Source organism: Mus caroli, unplaced genomic scaffold (genome assembly GCF_978045245.1).
Source record: "Mus caroli unplaced genomic scaffold, Mus_caroli_1 scaffold_13, whole genome shotgun sequence".
In the NCBI taxonomy this organism is placed as follows: domain Eukaryota; kingdom Metazoa; phylum Chordata; class Mammalia; order Rodentia; family Muridae; genus Mus; species Mus caroli.
The window spans coordinates 19,773,004-19,791,589 of NW_028227268.1; the positions used below are offsets into that span (position 1 = coordinate 19,773,004).

The following is an 18,586-nucleotide window of genomic DNA, read 5'->3' on the forward strand; positions in this document are numbered from 1 at the left end:
CCATTTGCCCATCTCTGAGTTTTTCTATTGTTGGAGCCTGAACTTAATGGGCGAAGAGTCAGGGTCACTTGAGTGCTCATTCTCGTTCACACTCTCTCCCTCTCTCCTCATATATCCCAGGCTGGCCTCAAACTCCCTAAGTATGTAATGGAGGATACCTTGAACTTCTGATCCCCCTGTCTCCACCTTTCGAGCTTTGGGATACCCCAACCCACCCCCAAGTGCTGGAATTACAAGTGAGCAGCACTAGCCGGTCGGTGGTGGTGCACACCTTTAATCCCAGCACTTGGGAGGCAGAGGCAGGTAGATTTCAGAGTTCGAGGCCAGCCTGGTCTACAAAGTAAGTTTCAGGACAGCCAGGGCTACACAGAGAAACCCTGTCTCGAAAAAAACCAAAACAAACAAACAAACAAAAGACCAGTGAGCAGCACCACACCCGGTTTTTTGTGTTGCTGGGGTAAATTAAAGCAGGGCTTCATGCATGCTGGACAAGGACTCTGCCATCTGAGCTACATCCTCAGCCCTGGGAAGTTTCTCTTAATAGAAGAGGAAACAGAAGGTCCAAGAGACCAGGAGGCTGCCCTGGTCCCATGGTCAGTACAGGAGCCATGCTGAGCCTTCTCACCCCTCCAGGTCACAGTACCCCACTTAGTCTGCTCTAAACCATTTCATTCCCACCCAGAAGTCATCTGTCAGTCAGAGATAGGTGCCCTAGCCAGTGTTCACCCCCCAGCAAGAGGAGAGAACAGTCCTGTTGGAGGTGTCGGGGGAGGGGTATGCGGGGGCCAAGAATGCAGGCACTCTCTGCCTAGGGGCCTGGGCTGGGCTGCCACAGAGGAGCCAGTGTGCCCAGACATTGGTGCTTTGTGAGCCGAGGCTCGTGTGGGGACAGTTGTTTTCTTGACCTGACATTGTTTCAGGCTGACTGTCAGTGTCTTAGACCCTAGGGGCCAGCTCTCAGGAGCCAGTGGGGTCTTTGGGAGAGGGTAGCTAAAGTCCTCTAGTCAGGGGCAAGAAGAAGAGAGGACTAATGGGGTCCCACAAGCACCAGGCAGGTCCCCTGAGAGGTTGCCAAGGAAAAGCCAGTCTTGAGGGAAGACAATGGTAGGAGAGAGAAGATGTCTTGAGACTTGGGGCCAGAGAAGACCTGGCCATAGTGAAGAGTGGACAGAGGCCAGGCAGACATGTCCAGGGGTCAGCGCCCTCCTACCAGAGACCTAGAAGTTTTGAGAACTGAGCAGTCAAGCCTTAGTTCACAAAGGCAGAGCTGAGAAATCCCCAGGGACCTGAAGGGCCCAAAGACCTTAGGGACTGGACAGGGTGGGTGGGGTGGGCCTGATGCACAGCTGTCCAGATGTGGGTGAGAGATAACTCTGTTTATGGGGCACCCGGTCAGAGCGGGGCAAGGGGGTGGGGTGGGAAGGGGCTCCCGGCTGTGGGACGGGCAGATTAGGAGGCAGGGCATGAGTCAGGGGTTTGGGAGCCTCCCCCAGGGCACCTGCCTGTGCTGTTAGAGCAGTTGGGAGCTCAGCCAGTCACAGAGGGCACCAGTGGCGGCAGGCAGGACTTCCCGAAGGACCCCCAAGGCTCCTGAGCAGGTGGGCAGGGCAGGGGGTGGCTGGGTGGTCCTTTGGCATCTGTCCTGAGGGTTTGTGAAGGTGGTCAGCTTAAATCTGTGTCCAAGGGGTGTGATTTCTGACCTCCAGGTGGATGGGATGGTAATGTGTCCATGTGGTCCCTCGGTGCACCTGTGGTGGTAGTGGTGGGGGCGGGGAGGGGGCAGATATCATACAGAGGTGTGTGTAGCTGGAGTGCACTTGAGACCTTCCACCGGTGTAGGTCCCTCCTGCTTTCTATCTACCAGCCCCATGAGCCCCATGACTCAAGACTCATTTCCTTCAGATGTGGGGCATCCCCAGGCTACCCCAACTCTCACTTGGGAGACCATATGTCAGCCAGCATTGATTCCTATATGGGACATTTCTAGAGGTCTACTTGGGACCTTGGTGCTACCCCCAGCCCATAGACCATTGGAAGGGAAAAGAGAAGTGAATCTCTACTGTGGGTTGATCATCTCAGGCTAACTCTATAGGAACTGGAGGAAAATCGGGGCGGGATGGAGATCCCAAGCCTGACTGACCTGGTCATCAGTGGCAGGCAGGAGTGATGACAGACTGTGTGCCAGGCACCGGCCATGTGTTCTCGGCATGAACTTCATCTGCACAGTGGGTCTATCATGCAGGAATCATTCTTACCAGCTCTGTTTTACAGACAGAAAAACCCCTGAGGCTTGGGTAGTCTGTCACCTTCCTTAGCCCACAAAGTTAGTAAAGGACAGGGTCAGGATTAAATAAACTCAGGGAGTCTGACTGCAGAGGTGAGAGGCCATGTCTAAACTTCCAACTCCCAATCAGCTAAGAGCTATTTTCTTCTCTGGGAGGCAGTTCAGTACAGCGGGTAGAGAGGCTTGTGGAGTTGTAAGCCAGAGGTTTAATCCTGCTTCTGATCCATCCAGTGCCCCTGGAGTAGGCAAACTCTTCTGAGTCTTGGCTTTGTCAAATGGCACCACTGACATTTACTGGTGTCAGTGGTCTGGGGACTGGGAGAGAGAGAGGGCACTACAGCTGCTTGTGAGGTGTGGGGTTGACAGAAAAAAGGTAGTACTGTGCCACCAGGGAGCTGTTTCTGTCATCTGTCCCCTTTCCCCTGTGTCTTCCCAGCTGGGCTCCACCTCCTGGGCTCCAGATGGCCCGCTCGCCCCTTATCTGTCCTGGCTGGCAGCTGGCCCTCCAGGTGTTTGGGGTGCTTCCAAACTCAGAGCTCTGAAGGTTCAGGGGCCCAGGCTCTTATCAGGTCCAGGCAGAGTGGGGCAGAGCTAAGAGTGTAGGACCAGCAGGCAACAGCCTGGGCCTGGCACACCCTCCAAGGCTCAGCTGGACTCTAGGTTGCTTCTGATTGTTTGTTTGTTTGTTTGTTTGTCTGTTTGTTTGTTTTGAGACAGGGTTTCTCTGTATAGCCCTGGCTGTCCTGGAACTCACTCTGTAGATCAGGCTGGCCTCGAACTCAGAAATCCACCTGCCTCTGCCTCCCGAGTGCTGGGATTAAAGGCGTGCGTCACCACGCCTGGCTTGCTTCTGATATTTTTACTCTTTCTGACTGAGTTCCCAGAGGTTGTCATCTGACAGACCGATGGCAGAGTTAAACACCCGAGAGCTTCCCCAGGCCATTGGTCTAGGCAGGGTCAGGGACACAGCCTAGGAAACCTGGATCTCTGGCTGTGCCATGCTGACCCTCAGGAGATTCAAGGCACCAGACCCAGTCCCACAGTGGCATTTTGGTACCTTGGGATCTGAGGCCCAGCCAGAAAGCAGTGTGAACAGGTCCAGAGAAGGAAAGAAGAAAACTAAAGATAGACTGGAGAAACTGGGTGCAAACCATGGGGGAAGGAAGGTGAAGGAGGCGGGGAGAGCAGAAAGGGGAAAGGTGAATACTAACTACCCAGGGGAAAGCCCAGAGGGTTGTCCCATTCTCAGGCTCAGGAACACTGCCATGGAGGTCACATGCCACTCCTAAAGACTTCATGATGTCTCTCCCTCTCAGAACCTCAGGACTCTCCAAGGCCCAGAGAGACCTCTGTATGGTTCTTTCCAAATGTGAGTTCTGCCCCAGATTCTTACATGGTCCCTAGCATGACTGTGTGGCTCTACCTCCACACCTCTGCCCGTCACCCTCTACCCCTGCCTCTGACCCCTTGACCCTATTCTGACCTCTTGATCCTCTCCTCTGGCCTTCTGTCTTCTGCTCCCCGTGCCCTCCACTCACTGGCCCCTGCTCCTCTGTTCCCCCCCCCCCACACACACCTCTCTGTCCTAGCCCATGCCTTATGCCTTGGCTGGTCCTCTTTACCTATTTCTTGGGACCCATGCTGTGGTCACTGGGCCCTGTACCTTTGTCCCATTTTTCCTCTCTGCAGTATCCAGCACAGGTAACCCCCTAGATTCCATCCATGTAGGAAACACTCAGGTCACCTGAAGAGAAAGGACACGCTCACTTAGGTCACCTGAAGTGTAAGGACACGCTCAGCCTGGCTCAGCTCAGTCTGTTGTACTCAGCCAGTGGTTCCGTTTCATGAACCTACCCAAATGCTTGTCACCCCAAGGTTCCATGTAGCAATGACAGGGCAAAGGAAGCACCAGACTGGCACATTAGATGACGTGGTCCCCACATCCTAGGGTAGGGACATCTTTGTCTTGAGAAAATAGAGGCTGAGGTTCTGTGGCCTCCGGATGGATCTTGGTCATTTTGAGTTTGTGATGTGGAGTCAGGTTGGCTGCTAAGTGTGGGGACCCCATGAGGACAGAAATGTGCAGGGACTTACACTCAGGTGTCTTCCTTTCCAAAGGACGTGTCTGACAATTGCACACAAGTTAACTAAGGAACCATGTAGGACTGGGTCGGCGACTGTCGGGGTGGTTAAGTGGGGCCTGTGAAAGGGTGGTACTGGAACTGAGGTAGGAGAAAGGCTCAGCTGTTGACAGAAGAGACACTGAGTGTGCAAAGGCCCTGGAGTAGGCAAGGTCTTGGTGAGTTCTAGGAACTGGATAGAAGCCAATAGACTAAGGAGAAGACACGCCAGCGAGGTAGGGATGGAATGAAGAAGAGAACACAGACTCATGTCTCTCAGGATCTGCGAGCCACACCCAAGGATGCTGCAGCCTGTTGTCCAGGCAGAAGCTGCCATCTCTAGGAGAAGAGGATGTGTTATGGAGACTTTCAGGGGAGCCAGGCTCCCTGAAGAGGGGATACATCATGTTCTGGGAGTTGGCTGAGTCCTCATGGCTCAGAAAGAGAAGTTAGTTAAGGCCTGGTGGATAAAGGATGGAGCTAGACACCATTTGACCATGCACCCCAAACACACTAAGGAGAATTCAGCCATACCTATGTCTCCTGTCCCTCAGCCCCTGCCTATACACCTACAAACTCTGCTTCCTCCTCCATGGCCACTGCCTCCATCTGATCAATCTCAGGTCCCCAGGGCTCTTCTGGCACTAAATGTTAGCTCCTTTAGGGGGACCCAGAAGCAACAGGAGGCTAGTTGACGTATGTGACATTACTGTGCCTCAATCAGCCTGCACCTTTCTTCCAGGGACCTGAGGTGCAGGTTATGCTGGTGGCCCAGAGAGCAGAGGACGACTGGACACTGAGGACAGCATCATGGGGGACATGCGGGTAAGTGTCCCCTGATCCATGCAGGGTTCCTGCCTCGGGCTCTGGGAGCCACCCTGGGCTTCTCTCCTCAGGGGACTTGGGAAGCCACTTAATCCAGCCTTGATGGGCTTTCCCCACAGGACCACGAGGAAGTGCTGGAGATCCCAGATCAGGACAGCGAAGAAGAACTGGAGAACATAATCGGACAGATAGCATATAATGACCTAACCATCCCTGTGACTGAGATGCAGGAGCCAGAAGGTAAGACCCATCCCACGCCTTCTGTCTCTACCAGAGGAGCTGCTGGGTCTCCATAGGGACAGTAGGGACCCAGTCCTTCCCCTCTCTACAGCTCCAGTCCCAGGCCTTGGGCCAGTTCTCCCCACAATCCTGGCTGATTGAAGGATAAACAGGGTTTTGTTTGAAATGATCACAGGAGGTGACTGGGGGTGGGGGGATGGGGGGCTGGGTCCCTTTCACATGTGACAGGGCAGCCAGGTATGTCTGGGACAAGGGCACAGACCCAGCTGTTACCCTGTCTGTCCCATATCAGCATTGAGGCCAAGCAGCAGGCCTGTTCCTGGAACCTTATTCAGTCTAGATAGCTGGAGATGCTGAGAAGTGAGAGAAAGTGGTGGAGACCCCCGGAGCAGAGACCCCAGGAGTCCATACCACTTTCCTTGGACTGCCCAAGGTCTTAGATGGGGGAGCCTAAGGCGGGGACCTGTTTACTGTCAACTGGGCTTAAGTGTTAGTGATTAGATTTGAAGTTAAGAGGCCCCCTTGGGAAATGAGGGTCGGGGTGGGGGATATAAGGGACTCGACCTCTCTGACTGGCGTGTGGTAAGAGGCTACCAGCTGGTGGCTTAGCTAAGCAGGTGGGGAGAAGAAAGGAGATATAGCAAGGAAGGGAGGGAATGCTAGGATGGTTTTGAACACTGGGACTTGGGGCTCTGTCTTCCTATCTCAGAGGAGGGGTCAGGCTGGGGGCTCAGATCACCACAACGAATTCCAGGTTCCTCAATAAAGTTTAGGTGGAGAGTGGCGACAGACCCAAGTTAGGCAGAGCTCCCAGCCCAGGGGGTGTGCAGGGAGTGGGTCTGGCTTCCTGAGGTTCCCTGACTGTAGTACAGTGAGGCCCGAGTGAAGGGCCACATCTCGGGCAGTGCTAACTGGCCATTGGGTTTTCAGCTCTTCCCACAGAGCAAACAGCCACAGACTACGTCCCCAGCAGTACCTCCACACCGCACCCAAGCTCCGGTCAGGTGAGAACTCAGATCCATTCTCTTTCTCGAGTTGCCTTGAAATCCATTTTGTACCATAGGGAGGGGTAGAGAGAGACCCAAGGTGCAGGAGATGCCCACATACAGACAAGCAAATAGAGTGAACACCCTGGGACATCAGTGGAAGAAAAGGGGCATGCTCACTAACAGAGAAACCTTTGCTGAGTTCACTGGACAGATAGTGCTGAGGACTAAGCCACGGCTTTCCCGCTTGGCTGGGCTAGATACTCACGGGCACGTATGGAACCAAGTACACATTTCCTTCTCCCAGCATCCAGGTCCCCGCTGAGCACCAGACTTCCTAGCTAGTGAGGGAATTGGGTCCCTAAGCTGGGACCCTGAGAGTAACCACCTGGCTCAGGACAGTGTGAGCCACATCCCTCAAGTCTTGGAGCTGGGAGATAACCCACTGGCTTCCCAAGTCCCTTCTGCCCCGGTCACCAGATCCCAGTTTTCCTGCCAAGTGGCTGCTCGAGGCCCCTCATGGTTCAGAGGTCCATGCCTCTTCTGAAACATGACAATGGCCTGCTGAGGAGGATGGATGTGGAGCCAGGGGACCCTGCATATCTCCCCACGCTCTGAGCAGGAGGCCTGTCCTAAGCCTTCCAGAGCCCAGGGCCTTTTCTAAGCCTAGCTTAGACCCGAGCGCCTCAGGGTCCAGGCTCCCCCTCTCTCGTGGGCTTGCCCATGGCTTGCGGGACTAACTCAGGCCGTGGGCCTCAGGTCTACGTGGAGCTTCAGGAACTGATGATGGACCAGAGGAACCAGGAACTACGATGGGTGGAGGCAGCGCACTGGATAGGGCTGGAGGAAAACCTTCGAGAGGATGGTGTGTGGGGTCGCCCACATCTATCTTACCTGACCTTCTGGAGCCTTCTAGAACTGCAGAAGGTCTTCTCAAAAGGTGAGTCCTCCTGTGGTCCCCCTGCTGCATAGGTGGCTTTCTGGAGCAGCCACTCAGCTCATCACTTGGCTGTCCCTAGGCACCTTCCTTCTGGGTCTGGCAGAGACATCCCTGGCTGGGGTGGCCAATCACCTTCTAGACTGCTTCATCTACGAGGATCAGATTAGGCCTCAGGACCGAGAAGAACTGCTCCGGGCTCTGCTACTCAAACGCAGGTGCGTTTGCTGGCCAGGACCTGGGCTTCACATCCTATGGGTTCCTCCCTAGCTCCCCTGCCTCCAAGGTCTCCCCACCCTCCCTCAGCTCCAAATGGACCCCACCCCATCAGGCAAGAGATCTTCCTCCACCATAATTCCCACAGCTGCCTGACATCCCCCAAACAGAGCCCGAGACTTCAAGCTCACACTTACAGAGCATAATCCTGAGACCCTTTCTTTCTTTTTTTTTTTTTTTTTTTTTAAAGATTTTATTTATTTATTATATGTAAGTACACTGTAGCTGTCTTCAGACACTCCAGGAGAGGGCGCCAGATCTCGTTACAGATGGTTGTGAGCCACCATGTGGTTGCTGGGATTTGAACTCTGGACCTTCGGAAGAGCAGTGGGGTGCTCTTACCCACTGAGCCATCTCACCAGCCCCAAGACCCTTTCTTTCATCTGTGGTTTTTTGTTTTTTGTTTTTCTCCCACCTAAACATCCTAGACAGGGGCCACCCGTCTTCTACCCACACTGTCCTTTAAGAGAAGATTGATCTTCCTTCTCTGAAGTCTCTCAAGTTTGGTCACTGGGAAGTTCCACTTCGTGCTCACCTTTGCCCCTCTCGCCAGTTTCTCTTTCCATGGAAAACTCAGTCCAAATAACTGACTCAGCTCATGTCACCTGTGTGTCCCACAGCCATGCTGAGGACCTAGAGAACCTGGAGGGGGTGAAGCCCGCCGTCCTGACCCGCTCTGGAGGCGCCTCTGAGCCTTTGCTTCCCCACCAGCCATCTCTGGAGACCCAGCTGTACTGCGGACAGGTACGCTTAGGACACGGTTGGGAGAAGGAAGGGCTGGATGGATGCTCAGGTCTCCTCGGGTCAGTGTGATGCCAGACTTAATTCCTTCACCTTCCTTTCCACAGGCAGAGGGGGGCTCAGAAGGACCCTCAACATCTGGGACTCTGAAGATCCCCCCAGATTCAGAAACCACACTGGTGCTAGTGGGTAAGAACTCCTTCCCCGTGCATCCTTCTTCAGGCCCCGGGCAGCCCCCCTCTCTTGAATTCATAAACTATGAGTCCCAGCGGCCTGGCTTCACCACCTGGTGCCTCCCACAGGCCGGGCTAATTTTCTGGAGAAGCCTGTACTGGGCTTCGTGAGACTGAAGGAGGCTGTGCCGCTGGAGGACCTGGTGTTGCCGGAGCCTGTGGGCTTCCTTCTTGTTCTGCTGGGACCTGAGGCTCCACATGTCGACTATACCCAGCTGGGCAGGGCTGCAGCAACTCTCATGACAGAAAGAGTGAGTGTGGAGGGCTGGGGGGATGGAGGGAGATGTGGCTGGTTAGCCAGGGAGCTTGTGGGAGGACAGAAGAGGCCAGGTTCCCTACCCTGGACTGGCTTGACTTTAGATTCACTATTTGGATCCAGTGGGTTGAATTCCACCTGTTCCTGGCCAGTCTAGTCTTACCCTGACTTAGATTGGACTGGCTGGTCCATCCTGGCCCGCTCTGACCTGGTTCTAGCTGGCCCAATCTGCTGTGTGGTCTGCCTAGCCCACCAGGGATACTTTAGCTCCTTCTACCCCACCCAGGGTTCCTGTTTCCCCAAAGCTTGTCCTTAGAGGTCAGAGGAAACAGAAAGAACCAGACCCTATAACGACAGCCGTGGCTTTGGTGGTTGGTCCCTGGCTACACATGTCCAGGTCCTCCCTACCCCACTTCAAGATTTTTTAGACAATGTACCTCTGGTACCTCTCTGGCTGACCCGGTTCTCTCTATGTAGCCCAGGATTGCCTCAAACTTGAGGCAGTCCTCCTATCTCCACCTCCTGAGTGCTAAGACTACAGGCAGGCACCACCAGGTTGCCCTGCTCCCCTGGACCTCCTGGCTACAGAGTAAGTGTTCCCGACCTTTCTCCTTCCCTAGGTGTTCCGCGTTACCGCCTCCACAGCGCATAACCGAGAGGAGCTGCTGCGCTCTCTGGAGAGCTTTCTGGACTGTAGCCTGGTGCTGCCGCCCACAGACGCCCCTTCAGAAAAAGCTCTGCTCAACCTGGTACCCGTGCAGAAGGAGCTGCTTAGGAGGCGGTACCTGCCCAGCCCCGCCAAGCCAGACCCCAACTTGTACAACACTCTAGGTACACGGACAAGGTTTCTTGATTCCCCCATGGGCCCCTGGATCCCCCCGTACGCTGCTCCTTTCCTCTCAGACATTTGCCCCTCTGACCATTTTCCTATCCTCTACAACAGACTTGAACGGGGGAAAAGGGGGCCCTGGTGACGAAGACGACCCTCTACGGCGCACAGGCCGGATCTTTGGAGGCCTGATCCGTGATATCCGGCGCCGTTATCCTTACTACCTGAGTGACATCACTGATGCGCTCAGTCCCCAGGTGTTGGCTGCTGTCATCTTCATCTACTTTGCTGCCTTGTCACCTGCGGTCACCTTCGGCGGCCTCCTGGGTCAGTGACAATTATGGTTCTCTCCCCCCTCCCCCCACCCCGGAACATTCACCTCTAACCCTCTGGCCTCTGCCCCCTCACTTCTGACCCAATCTGATGCTCTGCAGGTCATACCCCATAACTTAACTCTCGCTCCCCGAAAGTAATCTCTCCATCTTGATCCCTATATGGCATTTTCCCCCCACAGGAGAAAAGACCCGGAACCTGATGGGGGTGTCAGAGCTGCTCATCTCCACAGCAGTGCAAGGCATTCTCTTTGCTCTCCTGGGGGCACAGCCCCTGCTTGTGCTAGGCTTCTCAGGACCCCTGCTGGTGTTTGAAGAAGCCTTCTTCTCGGTAACATCATCCCAGCCCCACTCTGACCCCAACCCTGTAGTTTACCCTGGCTCACCTACCTAGTGCCCACAAGGTCACTAAACCTGTATCTGTCTCACTGCCTGCAGTTCTGTGAAAGCAATAACCTGGAGTATATCGTGGGCCGCGCGTGGATAGGCTTCTGGCTCATCCTGCTCGTGATGTTGGTGGTGGCCTTTGAAGGCAGCTTCCTCGTCCAATACATCTCCCGATACACCCAGGAGATCTTCTCCTTCCTCATCTCCCTCATCTTCATCTATGAGACTTTCTCCAAGCTGATCAAGGTGAGGCCAGGGAGGATGCCAACACTCACGCATAGCGTGTCTGTGAGAGTGTGTTATTATGTAACAAGTCTGTACAGCGTGACTGTGGCCATGTTTCTACCTCTTTCTACCTCTTTGCACAACCATGAACATGGGCACATGTATGTTTTGGGGTTCACCTAGGATTATGCAGCTGGGTTTCTTGGGTCCACGTAAAGGCTTGAGACTCAGTGCTCGTGGCCTGACCTGTATATGAGGGAAGGTACCTCTCTCAACACTTGTTCATGGTTATGGCCACACATCACGTGACTAGTGGGTACTATATGTGAGATGGCCCGGGAAGTCCTGTGTATCGAGGAAGGGGATGCTTTGAAAGCCCTAGGCCTCTCCTTTCCTGCACTTGCCCTCCAGAACCCCACAGGGCCTCCGCCTCCAGAGCTTGCCTCCTCCCCATAGAGCTCCACCCACCTCCACATCTGCACCTGTGTATGGAAGAAGGGTGACCTGTGTGTGCCTGTCCTTATTCTGTTGATTGGCAGGCTCGTTTATGTTCTGTAGATCTGTGTGTGTGTGTGTGTTTCGAGACAGGATTTCTCTGTATATCCCTGGCTGTCCTGGAACTTATTTTGTAGACCAAGCTGGCCTCGAACTCAGAAATCCGCCTGCCTCTGCCTCCCGAGTGCTGGGATTAAAGACTTGCACTATCATGCCTGGCTCTCTGTAGATCTTTTAAGAAGATTTTTTTTTTTTTTACTTATTTACTGTGCTGCGGTTCAAACCTCTTGCATGATAGGCAAATGCTATTCCTGTCACTAACTCCTCAAGCCCTTTTTATTAACCTTCTTATTACTTAATGGCTATCTCCAGAATTCTCATGTTCCCCACAACGCCTGGAAGCATATACCTGCACATGCAGTCTTGTTGCTTCTTGGACCCTTCCCAGACAAGCTAATTGTTCTTCCTCCCTTAAAAAATAAAGCAAGGTGGCTGGAGAGATGGCTCAGCGGTTAAGAGCACTGACTCCTCTTCCAGAGGTCCTGAGTTCAATTTCCCAGCAACTACATGGTGGCTCACAACCATCTGTAACAGGATCAGATGTCTTCTTCTGGTGTGTCTGAAGACAGCTACAGTGTACTCAAATAAATAAAAATAAATACACCTTTAAAAAATAAAACAAAGCCGGGCGTGGTGGCGCACGCCTTTAATCCCAGCACTCGGGAGGCAGAGGCAGGCGGATTTCTGAGTTCGAGGCCAGCCTGGTCTACAAAGTGAGTTCCAGGACAGCCAGGGCTATACAGAGAAACCCTGTCTCGAAAAACCAAAAAAAAAAAAAAAAGACAAAAAACCCAAACCCAAAACCAAAACAAAACAAAACCCAAGTAGGTTAATAAATCAGATGAGGAAGAAGAGACGGATGGATGGATGGATGGATGCGTGGATGGGGAGATGGGTGTAGGTAGGTGATGGTTGTATGGGCAGTAGATGTGTAGATGGATGTTTGGACGTATATATGGATAAATGGATGTACAAACAACTGATTGATAGTGCCCAGTCAACTTATTTGATACTGTCTAGCTCAAGTCAAGGCTTGGAAGGGGAACACAAAGTTTTGTCGGTTACAGATTTTCCAGGACTACCCACTACAACAGACTTATGCCCCTGTTGTGATGAAGCCCAAACCTCAGGGCCCCGTGCCCAACACAGCCCTCTTCTCTCTTGTGCTCATGGCTGGTACCTTTCTACTTGCCATGACGCTACGAAAGTTCAAGAACAGCACCTACTTCCCCGGCAAGGTCAGCATACCCCTGCCCTTACCTTCACCAACTCTAGCTTCTCCAGTACCCTTGACTCCCCTTCTATCCCAGGTCCCCACTTCCAGGGACCATGTTGCATGCAAGCCCATCTCAACCCAGCACCAAGATCCAGCAGGGAATCAGGGATAGAGAGTTCTTGGGGGAGGGAGAAGGGTAGAGCCAGGCGGGGAGGGGTTAGAGGAAGAAGGAAGGCAGAGATAGCCGGAGTAATGATACACTTGGTTCTTGATGGACCTCTCCGGATGAGCAGAATCCTTGGTAAATGTAGGATGGGGAGGAAGGTGGTGCGAGGTGGACTATGGGCACAACTGGTTCCTTTATCTGCTTACAGCTGCGTAGAGTCATTGGGGACTTCGGGGTCCCCATCTCCATCCTGATAATGGTCCTGGTGGATTCCTTCATCAAGGGCACCTACACACAGGTGAGTCCTCCTCATCCTCTGGCATGCCACCATAGCCTTCATTTCCTTCTCTCCTCTCTACCCTGCCAAAATGGCTTCTCCTAACCCAAAGTCAACTAGACCTCATCCCCCGGCCTTGGTCTTCCAATATTCCCTCAAGACCCTTCCACTCCAGCAAGAGCCTAGGCCACCTTGCTCTTTTTATCCCTTTGCCCAGGGCCATAGGAGAGGGTGCGCATTGAGCCAGGCAGAGTCAGGTAAACCTCAGCTCAGCCACTGGATATGTACAACCTCTCTAATCCTGTTTGTTTGCCTACAACATCAGGAACGAGAGGACACATAGAGGGTTTAGAGAAGTAGCTTGGAGCAAAGCAAATGTCCAATGAGCACTTCCACCCAACTCCCTACCCCAGGATCCTGACTTCCCTGACCCCATGTCTCCTTAGCCATCTGGTCCCAGGTTCTCACCAGCTGTCTCTTCTCACAGAAACTCTCGGTGCCTGATGGCCTCAAAGTGTCCAACTCCTCCGCCCGGGGCTGGGTCATCCACCCTCTGGGGCTGTATAGACTTTTCCCCACGTGGATGATGTTTGCCTCCGTTCTGCCCGCCCTGCTTGTCTTCATTCTCATTTTCCTTGAGTCTCAGATCACCACGTAAGAGCAAGGAGAGAGGCTTGGCCCGGGAGGGCTGGAGGCAGGGAGGGAAGCAGGCTCTGGGCCAGCAGGAGACTGGCTGGTGGCTCTCTGTGAGGGGATGGGAGTGTTGGAGCATCAGAGGCAGGTCTGAGTCTTGTGGCCCCTGGGGTGGCATCATTTGAACACCTTGTAAACTGGGAGCTATGAGCTTCACTGCTGGATGATGGGAGGGGCCTGAACAGAGGGGATGGGGGTGGGAGTGGGGTGAGGGGTGCTGAACAGTCAAGGCTCCCTGAAGGTAAAGTCCCAGGATTTAGCAAGAATACCTGAGGGTGTTCCAGAGACTTCTAGCTCTCAGAGTCTGAATTCTCAAACAACCAGAGGGAGGGGGCCAGGAACTCAAAGGGAAATGGGAACAGAAAGCACAAAGAGACCCAGGGGGACCGATGTGGGCAAAGAAAGAGGAGCCCACTGGGAGAGCCTAGCTCACCTGACTTCCCTCCCCTCCCTTCCCTACCCCAGGCTGATTGTCAGTAAACCAGAACGGAAGATGATCAAGGGCTCTGGCTTCCACCTGGACCTGCTGCTGGTCGTTGGCATGGGTGGGGTGGCTGCCCTCTTTGGGATGCCTTGGCTCAGCGCCACCACTGTAAGATCTGTTACCCACGCCAATGCCCTCACAGTCATGGGGAAGGCCAGTGGTCCAGGGGCTGCAGCCCAGATCCAAGAGGTCAAGGAACAGCGGATCAGTGGGCTCCTGGTCTCTGTGCTTGTGGGTAAGTGGGGCCAGTCATGCCCCTATGCCCTGCTCCACTCATTTCTGCCCCTTGTTCTTGGGATGAGGTGTGGGGGTGGCTCTTCCCACTCAGAAATCCCACCTCCACTGTCTCCCCTGACTCTTTCTCTTGGGGTTGGGGAATGAGGCTCCCATACCATCTACACCTCCACTATCTCCCCTGACTCTTTCTCTTGGGGTTGGGGAATGAGGCTCCCATACCATCTACACCTCCACTATCTCCCCTGACTCTTTCTCTTGGGGTTGGGGAATGAGGCTCCCATACCATCTACACCTCCACTATCTCCCCTGACTCTTTCTCTTGGGGTTGGGGAATGAGGCTCCCATACCATCTACACCTCCACTATCTCCCCTGACTCTTTCTCTTGGGGTTGGGGAATGAGGCTCCCATACCATCTACATTGTCCAGGTCCTTATACATCAGTTGCTCAAGCTTCCCCAACACTAGCTCCTCACAGGAGGGGATCTAGCAGAAGTGAGGAAGCCCAGGGCCCTGGGACACTTGTGCAGGGCAGGAGGGCTGCACTGCTGGGCTCTTTCCAAGTCAGATCCTTCCCATACGCTTAAGCAAGAGGAACGTAAGAAACTGTGGGGGTTTGCCCTGCCCTGCTTCTGGCTGGGTAACTTCCCTAGCCTCTGGGCCTCAGTTTCCCTATCTACACAGTTAGAGGATTTATTAAATCTCTGATATTCTTTTCCAGATCAGTTGCTCTAAGGCTGATAGCATGCCTCCTCCATCTAAGGGGTGGTAGAGCACCCCTGGGCTCCATAGGAAGCTGAGTCTAGCTGGCTGAGCAAGGTCACAGTCACTGATGGAGCGATCTAAAGTTCCCCCTTCCTTCTCTCCGCTTCTCCCCCTTCCTGTAAAGAATAATGAAAGTGATCTGTAGCGAGGAGAAACACAGATTCCTCTGAGCACCGTGGCTGCCCCAACGAGGCTGGGGGGAGTGGGCTTGACTCCTTGGAAAGATAAGGTTGTTGCCCTCTGAGCCGATAAACAAACGCTGCAGAAAAGGGTCACTTGTGGTTTCCTGCTCTGTTCCAAGTGTGAGCAAAGCCCCATTGGTGCTGATCCCTGGGTGACCTGAACTGAGAGTGTGTCCGTCCTCACAGGACTGTCCATCCTCATGGAACCTATCCTGTCCCGCATCCCCCTGGCTGTGCTCTTCGGCATCTTCCTGTACATGGGAGTCACATCCCTCAGTGGCATCCAGCTCTTTGACCGCATCTTGCTCCTGTTCAAGCCACCCAAGTACCACCCGGATGTGCCCTTTGTCAAGAGGGTATTTAGCTTTGCGGCTGTCCAGCTAGGGTGAGGGAAGGGTGTCAGAACAGGGCAGACACTGAACCTGGCTTCCCCACAGGTGAAGACCTGGCGTATGCACCTCTTCACGGGCATCCAGATCATCTGCCTGGCTGTGCTGTGGGTGGTGAAATCCACTCCCGCCTCGCTGGCCTTGCCCTTCGTCCTCATCCTCACAGTGCCTCTCCGTCGTCTCATCCTGCCGCTCATCTTCAGAGAGCTGGAACTCCAGTGTGTGAGTCATGGGGGCCCTGATGGGAGGAGAAGGGCCCAGTAATAGGAATCGTGTGTCTTGGAGCTGGGGAGACGGAAGAATGAGGCAGAGAGGCGGAGGAGGGTTAGGAATAGATGTGGTTCTGTTGGTAGAATGCTTCCTTCCAATACACAGGATCCTGAATTCAATTCACCCCATAGATTGTATACAGAGGCCCATGCTTATAATCCCAGCACTGGGGAGGTAGAGGTAAGGAAATCAGAAATTCTAGGTCATCCTTGGCTGCCACATGATTCAAAGCTAGCCTGAGTTACATAAGATCCCATCTTAAGAAGAAGAAAAAAAGTCTATATGCAGGCCTTTGTCTCCGTCTTGGTCGGCTGTATCCTAACATATGATCTGGAGCAAGCGACCTCATTTCCCTATGACTCCCCAGTGTAGGCAGCAGTCATGACAGGGTGAAAGGCTAATGAGGCACACAGGGTGCATCCCACATGAGCTGCTGAGCAGTTAGTTGTATCATCGTCCAAGTTATTTGGGACATTCAGTGTGGGGTTGCCATGGTGAGGGGAAGCCCAGCCCACCTTTTGCAGGTTTTCCTCACCAGACCCTCAGAGGCCACCTTCCCCCATTGTAAACCACTCACTTAGACCAACTCTGTACTCTAGGGACAGCAGGGCTTGTCCAGGCTGGTTCCTAACTCTAGAAGTGCGTGCCTCTTAAGTCCCCAAAAAGACTCATCCTGCCCCGCTCTCTCACCCTTTCCCTTCCACCCCTCTAGCTGGACGGTGATGATGCCAAAGTGGCCTTTGACGAGGAGAATGGCCTGGATGAGTATGACGAAGTGCCCATGCCTGTGTGAGCGGCAGGCCCAGGCCCCAACCACTCCACTTTCCCACCCTCCCAGGAAGACCACTCATGGGCGTGTTATGACTGTGGGTGGGGAAGGAGGGGTGTTCTAGGAAACCCTCTATCTAAGGTACACTGGATTTTCTGGCTGGAGATGACCAGAAGCTATATCAGGGAATTGGGGTCACAGTCTCTTGCGACTGTCCGGGCCCCCCAGGCTGGAAAAGTTAGATTTGTGTCTCCTCTCTTCATGGACACTTTTCATGTTCCTGCTGGCTGTGTGGCCTTAGGTAAGTCCCTTGACCTCTCTGGCCTCTGCTTCCTACTCTATAAAATGTATGCATTGGTAAGAGTACCCATGTTACCATATGACGGGTGAGGACCAAGAGCAAATGTCCAAGAACCATTACAGCCTTCATTGTTCCCCAAGCCTGCCCAGATCATACAGCCCCTGGGGCCACACAGCACAGACCTGAGCCTCCTGACCTGAAGGCCACACCTCTGTCCTCCATCTTCCCACCCACATGCCTGCCCTGTACAGAAATACCCCTAATGACTTCCTCGCATTTTCTGTCCCAGCCCCACCCCAAGACTCCCTTCTCTGCATCCAGAGAGGCGTCCTGGTGAGAATAAGGGACTGGGGCTCAGACTCCTAGGTACTTGCTCTCTCCCACTAAATATTCATTCATTCATTCATTCATTCATTCATTCATTCATTCACTTATTCACTCATTCATACACTCCATAGCCACCTACTAAAGGCCCTAGACCTATAGACACAGAGGGAACTGGTTCAAATTCCTCCGGGGTGAGGCCAATATCGAAGTCTGCTCTGAATGTGGGCGGGGATAGAGGGAGGGTGGGAGAGTTGTAATTTATTAACTCTGTATTTTCTAAGTGCTCCTTCTGAGCCTCAGTTCTGCCCCCATGAGAAACCTGCTGTGTCCAACCCCAGCTAAGCTGAATCTTTGGGGGGAACCCAAGCTTTGACCCATTGGAGTAGGAGACAGTGGCTTGCTCAAAATATGGATAAACATCTATTTTTTTTTTTTTTACAAAAAGATAATATTAAAAAAAAAAAGAGTTGAAAGAACTGGAACTTGTGAGAGAAGCAGAAAATCTGAGTGAGCAGGCAGCAGGAGGCTTGCAGTGGGAGATTCTCGGGGGATTTGAAAGCACATGCCTGCCTCCTGGTACATCACCACAGAACGCTTGTTTCCACGTTGTAGAAATGAGGACAGGGATGTACCTACCTTGTAGGGAGCTGGGAGGATTGATCCACAAGGTCTAAGAAAAGTGTTTGCTGAGCAGAGCCCTCCTTGTGGGAAGCTGCTGATGTGACCATGTTTTGGGCACACCTCATCCTCTCCTGCCTTGCCTGCTCCTTGAACATTACCAAAGAGAGTGGGGGAATCGCGCCACCCACTCTGCCAACGCTCTTCCCCACTGCCGTGCTTGGGAATAGGTTTTGCCAATAAATGTGTCTGTGTTAAAGGGGTGCCTTGCTTGAAGTCCTTTCTCAGAGTTGGGGTGCTCCATGGGGTCTTTGTTTGTTTTGTTTTGTTTGTTTGTTTTCGAGACAGCGTTTCTCTGTGTAGCTCTGGCTGTCCTGGAGCTCACTTTGTAGACCAGGCTTGCCTCAAACTCAGAAATCCACCTGCCTCTGCCTCCCGAGTGCTGGGACTAAAGGTGTGCGCCACCACACCCAGCTGCTCCAGGGGGTCTTAACCGGACCATGTGGACATGGTGGCACTAGGTGGAAACCCATGTAAGGCTTTGACCATGGGAGTGTTGCTAGAGTCATGCTGGGCGTGGCCCTGAGCCTAAGCATGAGACCAGCCAGTTCTCCTAGAGTGGGAGATGAATTCGAATTCTGTACAACCTTCCTCTGCTGAGTAGGAGA

The 18,586-nt window shown here is 53.4% G+C and overlaps 1 protein-coding gene across 3 annotated transcripts; it reads left to right on the top strand.

Moving 5' to 3' along the window:
* Positions 1-1,524: 1,524 nt before the first annotated feature.
* On the top strand, positions 1,525-18,172 carry Slc4a1 (solute carrier family 4 member 1 (Diego blood group)). 3 transcript variants are annotated; one of them, XM_029483033.2, is made up of 21 exons: positions 1,543-1,598; positions 3,601-3,653; positions 5,147-5,229; positions 5,349-5,469; positions 6,400-6,473; positions 7,215-7,395; positions 7,475-7,610; positions 8,289-8,412; positions 8,517-8,598; positions 8,712-8,893; positions 9,519-9,729; positions 9,842-10,054; positions 10,242-10,390; positions 10,498-10,692; positions 12,294-12,464; positions 12,817-12,906; positions 13,373-13,539; positions 14,044-14,297; positions 15,431-15,600; positions 15,682-15,855; positions 16,616-18,172. In XM_029483033.2, exons 3-21 carry the CDS (start codon positions 5,215-5,217, stop codon positions 16,694-16,696), a joined length of 2,790 nt encoding a protein of 929 aa, XP_029338893.1. In that variant the 5' UTR covers positions 1,543-1,598; positions 3,601-3,653; positions 5,147-5,214; the 3' UTR covers positions 16,697-18,172. The 3 variants fall into 3 exon arrangements, with proteins under 3 accessions (XP_021033280.1, XP_029338893.1, XP_085685658.1); XM_021177621.2 differs by lacking the exon at positions 3,601-3,653 and having other exon boundaries at positions 1,525-1,598; XM_085829532.1 differs by lacking the exons at positions 1,543-1,598; positions 3,601-3,653; positions 5,147-5,229; positions 5,349-5,469 and adding an exon at positions 6,015-6,086.
* The last annotated feature ends 414 nt before the right edge of the window (positions 18,173-18,586 follow it).